The sequence below is a fragment of the Gavialis gangeticus genome, unplaced genomic scaffold, assembly GCF_001723915.1.
Source record: "Gavialis gangeticus isolate Ggan-Ray unplaced genomic scaffold, GavGan_comp1, whole genome shotgun sequence".
In the NCBI taxonomy this organism is placed as follows: Eukaryota; Metazoa; Chordata; order Crocodylia; family Gavialidae; genus Gavialis; species Gavialis gangeticus.
Genome location: NW_017729031.1, coordinates 117,318,258 through 117,328,918, shown reverse-complemented (window position 1 = coordinate 117,328,918; position 10,661 = coordinate 117,318,258). Strand labels below are relative to the sequence as shown.

The 10,661-nt window shown below is 46.9% G+C and overlaps 1 protein-coding gene across 3 annotated transcripts in view; it reads left to right on the top strand.

Moving 5' to 3' along the window:
* IGF2BP1 (insulin like growth factor 2 mRNA binding protein 1) overlaps nucleotides 1–10,661 on the top strand; it is a 108,161-nt gene that overhangs the window by 94,997 nt on the left and 2,503 nt on the right. For 2 of the 3 annotated variants that reach the window (XM_019523652.1, XM_019523655.1), the window contains exons 6-12: nucleotides 1,357–1,638; nucleotides 2,515–2,649; nucleotides 3,215–3,337; nucleotides 4,732–4,867; nucleotides 5,714–5,836; nucleotides 6,807–6,926; nucleotides 8,047–8,121. In XM_019523652.1, the coding sequence (XP_019379197.1) occupies nucleotides 1,357–1,638; nucleotides 2,515–2,649; nucleotides 3,215–3,337; nucleotides 4,732–4,867; nucleotides 5,714–5,836; nucleotides 6,807–6,926; nucleotides 8,047–8,121 (994 nt within the window). The remainder of the gene's footprint in view (nucleotides 1–1,356; nucleotides 1,639–2,514; nucleotides 2,650–3,214; nucleotides 3,338–4,731; nucleotides 4,868–5,713; nucleotides 5,837–6,806; nucleotides 6,927–8,046; nucleotides 8,122–10,661) is intronic. The other variant, XM_019523654.1, reaches the window with a different exon arrangement.

Sequence of the window (10,661 nt, the reverse complement as noted above, 5' to 3'; positions counted from 1 at the left end):
AGTTTAAACTGGTCTTAAATGGTGGGCATATCTAGACTTTTGGGGCATTTGTATACATGCTTGCGCTGCAGCGTTGGGAACTTTCAAAAGCACCCTGCTGCAGCACATGCATTTGTATAAATGGCAAAATGTGCGTCAGCACTGAGAAAATGGCAGCGGTGCACTTTTGTACTAAAACACATCAAAGGTGTTTTAGTTAAAAAATGCACCACTACCATTTTCTGTGCACTGATGCACATTTCACTGCTTATACAACTGCACGCGATGCAGCGCAGTGGGTATCAGCTCACATGCAGAGCAGACTCTAGATTAATCGAGTTTGCTCCGATGCACTGGATTTCCAGCACGTTGGAGCAGACAAAGGTATGTGTATAAATGTCCAGTGACTTTTTAAAGTGTATTTACATCTCTTTCTACCATAGCATTGTACTGGAACCTCTTAACCCTCTATACCCTGTGCTAATGCAGATTGCATAACTATTTGAATGTCTTAGATTGCGTCGCCATACACCAACTATGTACCCATGTAGCTACCGTGTACGGAGCCCTTTATTATCTTACAACTCTGCAAAGCCAGGTAAAAAACCATGATTCTAAACATTTTCTAGTAAAGTTTTAAACCTGTTGTAAGTGTTATGTCTGTCCACATGCTAAAATGTTTAACACCTAGGAGGAAATACACAGATTGGCATGATGCTGGTATTTTGCAACTGCTGGGGCATTGAAGATGTTCTGGGCAAAGTTTTGCTTGTCTTGGTGACACCAGACACTTCCAAACAGTTGGAGGTTTGAAGCTGGGCTGGATAAATGGTTCATAGCAGAGACTGTTTTTGCTTTTTCCTATAGCCTCATCTACCTGTGGCTTTATGAAAATGCAGCCAGCTGCCAAAAAAAAGAAAAGAAAAGTCTAGTCTGTTAAATTTATTTTAAAAATAAGCCAGAAACCACTAGACTGAAAGGGACCTCTTGGGTCACCGAGTCCAGACACATCATATAATCCCCTACATGAACTGATTAGATTTCATTTGAGAGTGGTTTGTTCCTACTGCTCCTGTTGGAAAGAACCTCATTCTTCTGATGAAGCCTTGCACCATCAGCCTTGGCGTAGCCTCAAGGGGCTGGGTGGGGGAGTTACACCAGGGAAGAACTGTATTTTCAGTCTCTCACTTGCCTTTGATTTCACTCCATCAAGTCAGCAATGACAGATGAGCTATTAAAGCCCCGTGCCCTCCTCCCACTTCTCTTGTAGTCATCAATCTTCAGTGTTCTGTCCCTTCCTCAGGAGGAAATGAATGACCATGAGAGTCAGTAAAGAGACACAACCCAGGATACTCTCTCTCTCTCTTTCCCCCTTAGAGCAATCATGAAGCTGAATGGACACCAGCTGGAAAACCATGCACTGAAGGTCTCCTACATCCCTGATGAACAGTCCATACAAGGGCCAGAGAATGGGCGACGGGGAGGCTTTGGTACCCGGGGCGCTCCCAGGCAGGGTTCGCCTGTTGCTGCAGGAGCTCCTGTAAAGCAGCAGCCAGTGGACATCCCCCTCCGACTCCTGGTACCCACACAATACGTGGGGGCCATTATTGGCAAGGAGGGAGCCACGATTCGCAATATCACTAAACAGACACAGTCCAAGTGAGTCCTGTCTTCCCTTCCTGCCCTGGAGTTTGATGGGTCTCATTGACAACATAGCAGGCAGCGCCCTGGTAGGGCAGAATTTTAGAGCAAGGTCCACATGGACTTAAGGGTCTCCTGGGGTTGGGGGAACTGGAATGTAATTAAGTTGCAAGGCTTACCCTGGAGCCACTAGTTCTCCATCATGCCTTCCTAGACTGTATCTGATGTATTCTCTCCCAACCAGAGGGAGGCAGCAAAAAGGCATCACTTTCATGCCAGCCAACACCCAGAGAGGTGGGCTTTATTACCTGAAATTTCCGCAGTTTGCTTCCCTTCCCCTTCTTTAAAGTATTGGCTGTAACAGGATCACAGTCTGCTTAGTCGTCAGAATAGTTTGATTAGTATATGTGAAGAGCAGGAGAGGCTATAGGATCATCTTGTCAGACACCCCAAAGAATATCACTCACTACCCCTTCCTCATTAAACCAAATAACACCCAGTCTTGATTTAAGGTGTCAAGAGATGGAGAATTTACTGCTAGGTTGTTCCAATAGTTCACTACCTTTGCTGTTCAAAGGAAACTATTTTCTTTCTTATATTACTGTGCTTGGCCTTAATCTAAAGCCATGGCTTTTTGTTATGACTCTTTCCAAGATAATCTCAGTGCCTAAGAGTTCATGGTTAAGATTTTGCTCTGAGCTGCTCCAAAACACTTGACCTGAGTCAGCTTGTTTTCATGCAAACCCTGCATGTGGATGTTGAGTCAGATCCAAGCTGCCCCCAGGGGTTGCAAGTGTCCAATTTGGGAGCAAGATGCCTCTCTCACAAGCAGGTATTTGCTTTGTTCAGGATACACCATTTGTGTGTCTCATGGTGGTTTTTGTGCACATGCAGAATTGACGTGCACAGGAAGGAGAATGCAGGTGCAGCGGAGAAAGCCATCAGCATCCATTCCACCCCTGAGGGCTGCTCAGCAGCTTGTAAGATGATCTTGGAGATTATGCACAAGGAGGCAAAGGACACCAAGACGTAAGGCTTTCAGCTTCCTCGCTGTAACACAGAGCATCTCCTCTTGCTGCACTGGACTATTACAGGGGCAGTGACTTAGCTCACTGGGGAGTTGAATGAAACACTTCTGAAAGGGCCATATGCAGGAAAGGCGATAATAAGACCAGGGCTGTCCTTGTGGGGCACAAGCACTGCTTTTGGGCATCCCAGTAGAGCTCCTGCACTGACTCATTAGCTCATGCTACACTGGCTGCAAGACAGCAGGAGGTTGGGGGAAAGGCAATAAACGTGGGAAGGCCTCATCTTCCCACATGCAAGGCTCTTGGTTTTGTACAGGGACAGGCCAGTCCATGTAGGAGACCAAACTGGAGTAGTGGAGCGGGTGGAACTCTGTTGTTTTTCATGTGTGAGCTCCATTATATACCTTGAGGTGGGAGAAGGAGGCTGCTGAGGATCTTGGGACTTCACCTTAGTGGGGAATGGATCTGGCAATGCCCCACTCCTGCTGTACCCACCTCCCCGCTGTTGGATCAGGAACACTGATTTTCAATTTTTCTTTTTTTTCCCCCTTTCCTTCCTCTTTAAGAGCTGATGAAGTTCCTTTAAAAATCCTGGCCCATAACAACTTTGTGGGGAGACTGATCGGCAAAGAGGGGCGAAACCTCAAGAAGGTAGAACAGGACACGGAGACGAAAATCACCATCTCCTCGTAAGACTCCCCCACTCACCCTCACTGGTTCTCTTTTCTCCAATGTTCAATGCAGAGCTTCTAGGCTGTTGGCTTGCAAAGGAGGCATGAGGAATTGGGCAACCCGCCCCCCCAGATAAGGGGACCTGTTTGACTCAGTGGGCACTTTGGGCCTTGTTACACATTAATTTTAGGGAGCTCCTGGAACTCTTAACTGCATTGTCCACACAATGCCTGAAATTAGTTTTAAGCACGCTTTAGGCAGCTTAAGCTTATGCCACTCCAGTCAGGTTTACCTCTGCTCCATGGTACCTAGCTCATTCCATTAATGTGTAGCCACTGCTCACAGATGAGCTGCCCAAGATGCAGTCCTCCAACATCACAGGGTGCAGTGTTCCCTTCTCCACCCTCCTGTTCTGTGTGGACAAACTTTCCCCCTCCTGAACTTTACCACTCCGGGGGCAATTCTGGCTCCAAGCCAACTCCCTCTCCCACCCCTGGGGGTATGACCTTCACACCCCTAGGGGTGTAACAGGATGCAAACAGGCTTCAGAGCATATAAGAGCTAGCCAGGTTGCAAATGGATAGGTCCAGGAGTGGGGTCTGGGAGGGGCGGGAGGATGGGGTGGGTAACAAAGTTGGGGCACAGATAGGATCCCCATGAGTTGGGGCTTCCTTTCTGGAGCAGGGGCAGTAGCTCCCCCAAGAGTACCACTCCCAGCCACCCTGGGAAGCTTGATCAGCAGCTTCCACATCCCAATCCCAAATTATTAAAACATGAGACCTTTTTAATTTACTTTCTATTTATTTCTTTTCAAATCCTTTTTTTAAACTTCTTTTTATTTTATCCTTTAGTGGCTGACTTCCTTCAGTTCATCGCCACGCTTCCCCCACCTCCATTCCCTTTCTATCTCCCATTTTATTACTTGTTCCCACTCCATTAACTCTCTGCCTCCCAGCTTCGTGTTTCCGCCCCCTCCCCCAACCCATCTCTCATACCTCCACCTACAGCAGGGATAGAAACCTGTCCTGGCTCACCAGCCCTGCAGTGGTAAATCACAGCTGTAGCTCCTAGTCAGGCCCCTGCTTGCCAACCCTCTAGTAGCAAGTCAAAGCTGTGCAGGTGGGGGACAATCAGAGAAGGTTTTTAGCCTTAAGGTGTGACTGCTTCAAACTCCAGCTAGCACTACCATTGATTAGCATTTGAGCAGCTCAAAGTGCAATGTGTAACAAGGCCCTTTGACTCCTAGAAGCTCTCTTAAAATCTCAGTCTTAGTGCTTCCTTTTGTGTGTGATGTGGTTTACAGTGCCCTGACCATTGCACCAGATCTCCATAGCACCATGTGGATACTGCACCAGGGCTGGAGGCTGTGGGCTGCAGGTTTCCTCTGTGTAACCACTCCACTTCCTTCCAGCTTGCAGGACTTGACTCTGTACAACCCTGAGCGGACCATCACCGTGAAAGGCTCCATTGAAAACTGCTGCAAAGCCGAGCAGGAGATCATGAAGAAAGTGAGGGAGGCGTACGAGAATGATGTGGCTGCCATGAGCGTGAGTGTGTTTTGTGTCAGGTGTGGCCGCCCTTTCATGGCCCCTTACAGCTCCAGGGCTGGGGCTTTCTCCCCTGCTGTGGGAGATCCTATTCCAGATCCTGTTCTACCTGTATGCACCTAAGTGCAATCCTATTCCATGTTGCTCCAGTCTTTAAAAACCTGTTTATGTGTCTGCTTTCATAACATGCCATTGTCTTTCCCATCAGACTCAAGCACAGAAAGCAGTCAGCAGGAGGGGCCCCCACCCACTTGTGCATTAATGTTTTCTCAGGCACTCAAGCAGGGTAGAATAGGATCACATTTAAGCGGAGTATGATCCAGCACAAAGAGAAACAGGCGCCACATGAGAGAAACCTCTGTGTGGACCTGAGCAGTGCTGGGGTCTGTTGGCTGGGTGGCCTTGGTATGTCACTGCATCTCTTTTCTTTCAAGTGGGCAGCTTTTTCATTGATGGCCCATGAAGATGACTGATCTCCCAGCTCCCTGCAGCTGCTCATTCCACTTTTAGAGTATCAGTAAAGACAGTTACACACCTATACTATGCTATGCTAACTCCTTTTCTTTAGAAGAGAGTATAGCTAAGTATAGTGCTCTGTCCTCCTAGTAGTTGGCAGCAGGCCTACAAGACAGTTTAAAGAGCCTGCTGCAGCCTTAGCAATGGAGGCTCAAGCATTTGAGTCCAGAGGTTGCAAGTTCAGTTTCTGCTGCCACCAGTTCACCTAGAGTGGGGAGCCTACACAGACAGCACTTAGCATGAGGAGGCTCAGATCTTAGTGGATGCTTCTGTAATTGATGCTTCAGTATGAGCAATAATGAGCATGTTGCTCTTGTCTTATCCTCACAGCTACAATCTCATCTGATCCCTGGCCTCAACCTGGCTGCTGTTGGCCTGTTTCCTGCCTCTTCCAATGCAGTGCCACCTCCTCCCAGCAGTGTCTCTGGGGCAGCACCATACAGCTCCTTCATGGTAGGCAGATGACTTGGTTGCTTGAATCATTTTAGCTTCTCTTTTGGAGAGAGTTGTACTCTGGCAGGCTGATTACTGTTGGGTTGTGCACCAAGGAGCATGGCAGTCCAAAGCCTGGGGGTATTGACTTGCTCTGGCTTGCTGCTTGGTGCCTAAAAAGATGGATTGTGATAGCTGACCAAGCCATGTCTTGTGATCCTGGCCTGATTTTACTCTGACTAGAAATGGGTTTGGGTGATTCAGTTTTGGGTGGCCTGCCCTTTAACTTTTCCTGTCTGAATTCCATATTTTGTGTCCCTTAGTCATGTTGTGGCAGGTGTGAACTCGTCCAAAGCTTGACTGCCACAGAGCCAGGCCTGGAGACACCTTTAGAGGGAGGTGTGCCTCATCCCCACCTTGTCTAGAAACTATGCACAATTTGGCTTGTGTTTTCCTAGTAGCACAAGGGGTGCGGTTGCTGCAGCAAACTTGAGCCATGCAGATTCCCCCCAGAAGAGGACCTGAAGGACCAATGCTCACTGATGCCCTGGGCTTCCTGCACTTTCAGGAGTCTTGTGTGGGTCCAGCTGTTCTTAGTGCAGACTACTGGCTGAGGGTGTGTAATTGTATCATCCTTTAGCAACAACCAGTACTGACCATCAGAGCCTGCTCTGACTCCCAGCCGACAGAATTAGCTCATGTGCTGAGCACTTCCTCGAATGCACCACAAATTTATGATCACATTCTGCAAAAGGATCTCAGCCCCTTGCAGGAGATCAGATGGTCCAGTGCACAATCAGACTCTCTCTCAATTCTGTTGCCTAACCATATGCCTAGTGCTGGGTGTCTGTAAGTGTGTGTCTTAGGCTCAGTGGATCCTGGGGATGCTCTGTCTGTCTAGCAGCCTGCAAGGCAGATGCAAATTAGGTCATGTCCTTCAACTCCATCCATTTTAATGGAACCTTATTGGTAATCCCAACCTTTCTGCCAGCAGCCTCCAGAACAAGAGACAGTCCATGTCTTCATCCCTGCTCAGGCTGTTGGTGCAATCATCGGCAAAAAAGGACAGCACATTAAGCAGCTCTCCAGATTTGCGAGTGCCTCCATCAAGGTAGCCTTTCCAAGGCAGCTGGCCATATTTCCATTAGCAACTTAAGTGCTACTTACTCCATTGTTTGGTGGGTGCCTTATCACTGAGCAGGCCTCTTGACCTTTATATTAATGCTGGTGGGAAAGGGAGCAAGGCTGAGAATCTCAGAGACTGAAGAGTATAGGAGGCAGCAGCAATAGATTTCCCCACCATGCTTGTTGCCATTGTGTCACTGCCTTGCCTTAGAGCAGCACTGGTAGACAGGTTAGGAGAGTCTGGTCTCCATATCCCATCAACTGTTAGGCTTTTCCTTGGGTTGTTAATTACAAAGCCAATGAAGCCTAGTGGTGGTGGTAGTTTCTTTGATATGAACACCTGCATATTAGGCAGGAGACTAAGATCCATCCAAGTCACTGCACTGACACCTTGGCCAAGCCATTATATGGCAGTGGCTTTTAGTCACTGTTGTCTGGTGGAAAATAGTAGAAACAAGGGGGCTTGTCACCATTTAGTATCCCCTTGGTCTACTCAGTTTTCCCTGGGGAAGTATGATTTCTAGCAGTTGTGCAGTCTACACAGTTGGCTACCCAGCACCCCTTGGCTTCCAGGGCAGCTCTCTGTCCAACTCTGGTATGCAGCATAGCCAGCTCAGCAGTTCTGTCACTAGATCTAGAGACTTGTGGGTGTCCTGGGGACCAAAGGTCTATATTGAGGATCCTGCCTCAGTTTGGTATGTGTGATGCTTTGTCAACTGCCCAGTGGTGTTTTTGATAACTTTCAAAGACCTGCATCCTGCAGCCTTTTGAGATGTTGAATTTCTGTTTTCATGCGCTGGCAACACTGCCCAGAGGACCCTTTGGAAAGTCCTGGCCATCATCTTTGTTTGGATAATTCTCCTCTGCAGTTAGAGGACATTCAGGTTTTAACCCTCCTTCCCTCCTCTTGCAAACCTTATAGTGATTCCATCTGCCAGAGGCTGATGTTTCCCCAGATGACTCACCCTGCCTCCTTGCTTCCCTCCCCTTTGTTTCAGTGCAGTGGAAGGGCTAGGACATTACTAAGTGGTGGGGGAGGTGAGGAGTCAGCTGCCTCTGATACATTCCTCCTCACGTGCTCAGATTGTCTCTGTTCTCTCTTTCAGATTGCCCCACCTGAGACACCGGACTCCAAAGTGCGCATGGTTATAATCACTGGACCACCCGAAGCTCAGTTCAAGGTTCTATCATTATTGCTGTCTCTCAAGTCCAGACTGGCATTTTAGTGCCTGTGGAGAAAACCGTTGTGTGAACATGATTTTTACCTCAATGAGAAACTCATGGGGAAATCACATATTGTGATCCCTAGTGACTAAAATCCCCAGGCCAGCAAAGCTCAGGTCCAGTGACACAAACAATACAGTTCACCCAAGTTGGACTTTTCTTGGATACTGCAGGGTGGTTCACTGGCTAGAGCATAGGCCTGGGAGTCAGCAGGCTTGTCTTCTGTTTTTCCTTTTGGTCTGACAGGCATGGACTGGGGTGGGTGCCTTCCTCTGTAGTGTGCGGCAGCATCCTTTTCCTAGAATCTTCTCAGCAGGCATTAACCAACTACTCCCCGGTTGGGAGTCCTTGTGCCTGCAACTTTTACCTGTGTCTGTTTAGGTGTTCTTGGTGTTTTAGATACTGTAGTTGTGAGGGAGGGGTTGAACTGGTGATTTTGAAGACTCCTTGGGTTAGTGGTTGCCAGTGCCAGATTGAGGCTTAAGCTACTTAAACTACAGTTTAGGGCCTCATAATATGAGGGGCCTCTAAATAAGAAAAAAAAACCTGGACATTTTCATTCTAATATGACAAATATATATCTATGGCTCCACAGTTATAATTCATATTGAATTTATAAATTTGTGCAGATATAAAAATAATTCATCTTAAAATGTCATGAAAATCCATTTTCATGGATTTCATGGATTATTTTTATATCATATGGGGCCTCTTAAACTGGACATAGCTTAGGGCTTCAGCATGTCATAATCCGGCACTGGTGGCTGCCTGAGATTGCAGGACTTGGCCCAAGACATTCCCTCCTCTCCTAGGTTTCTGTGCCCAAATCTGCCACTGGCCAACTGCATGATTGGAAGCAAGTTACTTCATGTCTGTGCCTTTCACTATTATGGAAGGATAAAGTCAATCTAACTATAGTGGGCCAGTGTGGTTAGGGCACACCAGTTTTTCAAACTGATGGCGTGCAAGGAGTGATGTTACTAGTAACATATTCAGCTGCCTTTGACTCCCATGCTGAATGACCAGGTCCCTGTTTACAACAGTCAACTTTTGACAATCTTTGGCATGAGTCTGGAGCCTGGCTCAAGTTCACCCCTGGAGCCACAGTGAGGCTCCATCATTGCTTTGCACCTTCCTGCCTTGTTTGTCAGAGAAGAGTCCTGTAGAACTGAAAGATGATGTCCGGCAGTTTCTGTCACTGGTTATTAGTGTCTTTGACAAGCTAATGCATGTTGGTCAGGATAATCTGACCACCATGGATGGTAGCAGGACAGGAGGAAGGCAGAAAGAACACAGCTCTGACGAAGGGTTGAATCAGTAACCATTTGGTCATCATCTATACCAGTGGTCTCCAAAGTGGGGTGCGCAAGACGATTCATTGGGGTGCGGGAAGAAAATATTAGAACTTCTATTTATATTTATTTTTTATCTAAAAAAAATAAGAAAGAAATTAAGCTTTACTAATATTTAATATATGGATTGACACTGGCGCCCTCACTCGGTCTAAGAACTTCTATTTATATTTATTTTTTATCTAAAAAAAATAAGAAAGAAATTAAGCTTTACTAATATTTAATATATGGATTGACACTGGCGCCCTCACTCGCCCTCACCGTATGTCAGACGGTCATGTGTCACATACGGTACACGAGTAGTACATATAAATAATTTATAAATAAATAAATATACATATATTGGGGGTGCATGCTCAAAAATTTTTTACTGATGGGGTGCACGATCAAAAAAGTTTGGAGACCACTGATCTATACCCAATGTCTTCCAGGTCCATTTCCCCATAAGCTTGTTTCCCTCTCCAGCAAATCCCAGGTCTCCAAAAGAGTTAGGTCTCAGCCCGTGCCCTGCTTACTCCCAATTCAGGACCTCTTTCTGAGGTACTTGTCTCACCACTTGTCTCTCTTTTGGGATCCCCATGGAACTCCATGAGCACCTCAGTGTTGCCTTTTCTCTTTCTAGGATGGCCTGGGTCAGGGTTAGCTAGGCTCCAGACTTCAAAAGTTGCATACACTGTGAGCTTTGGGTAGCCCAGTGTGCTGGACTGGTGTCCTAAATAGCTTTAGTCCATGCTGGCTGAGCAAAGCTGATGTGCGAATGTTTGTATTAAATAGGATCCTTTTTTGTGAGGTGCCCCTATATTGTTGTGACAGAACCAGGGGGAAAGGGGGGAAGAAAGTACAAGTTGGCATTCATTTATGGTTGGCGTTCATGTATGAAGAGTTGATCTCTCTTCTGCCTCCATGAGGTACTTATGTGGGTGCAGGTCACCATGGTATCTAGCTGGCTTAGTAGTCTTTGTGTCTTGTGGACATCTCTTCATATTAGCAGTATGGGAAGGGCAGGCTTGTCAGGTTCCCCTGAAATCTCTTTGCTACCTGTTTGAGAACCCCAGGCTTAGAGAGCTGCATATATGGCTATGATATCCCAGCAACATATCTCCCACTTTCTAATGTGGCAGGATTGGATAATCCAGTCCCATCCA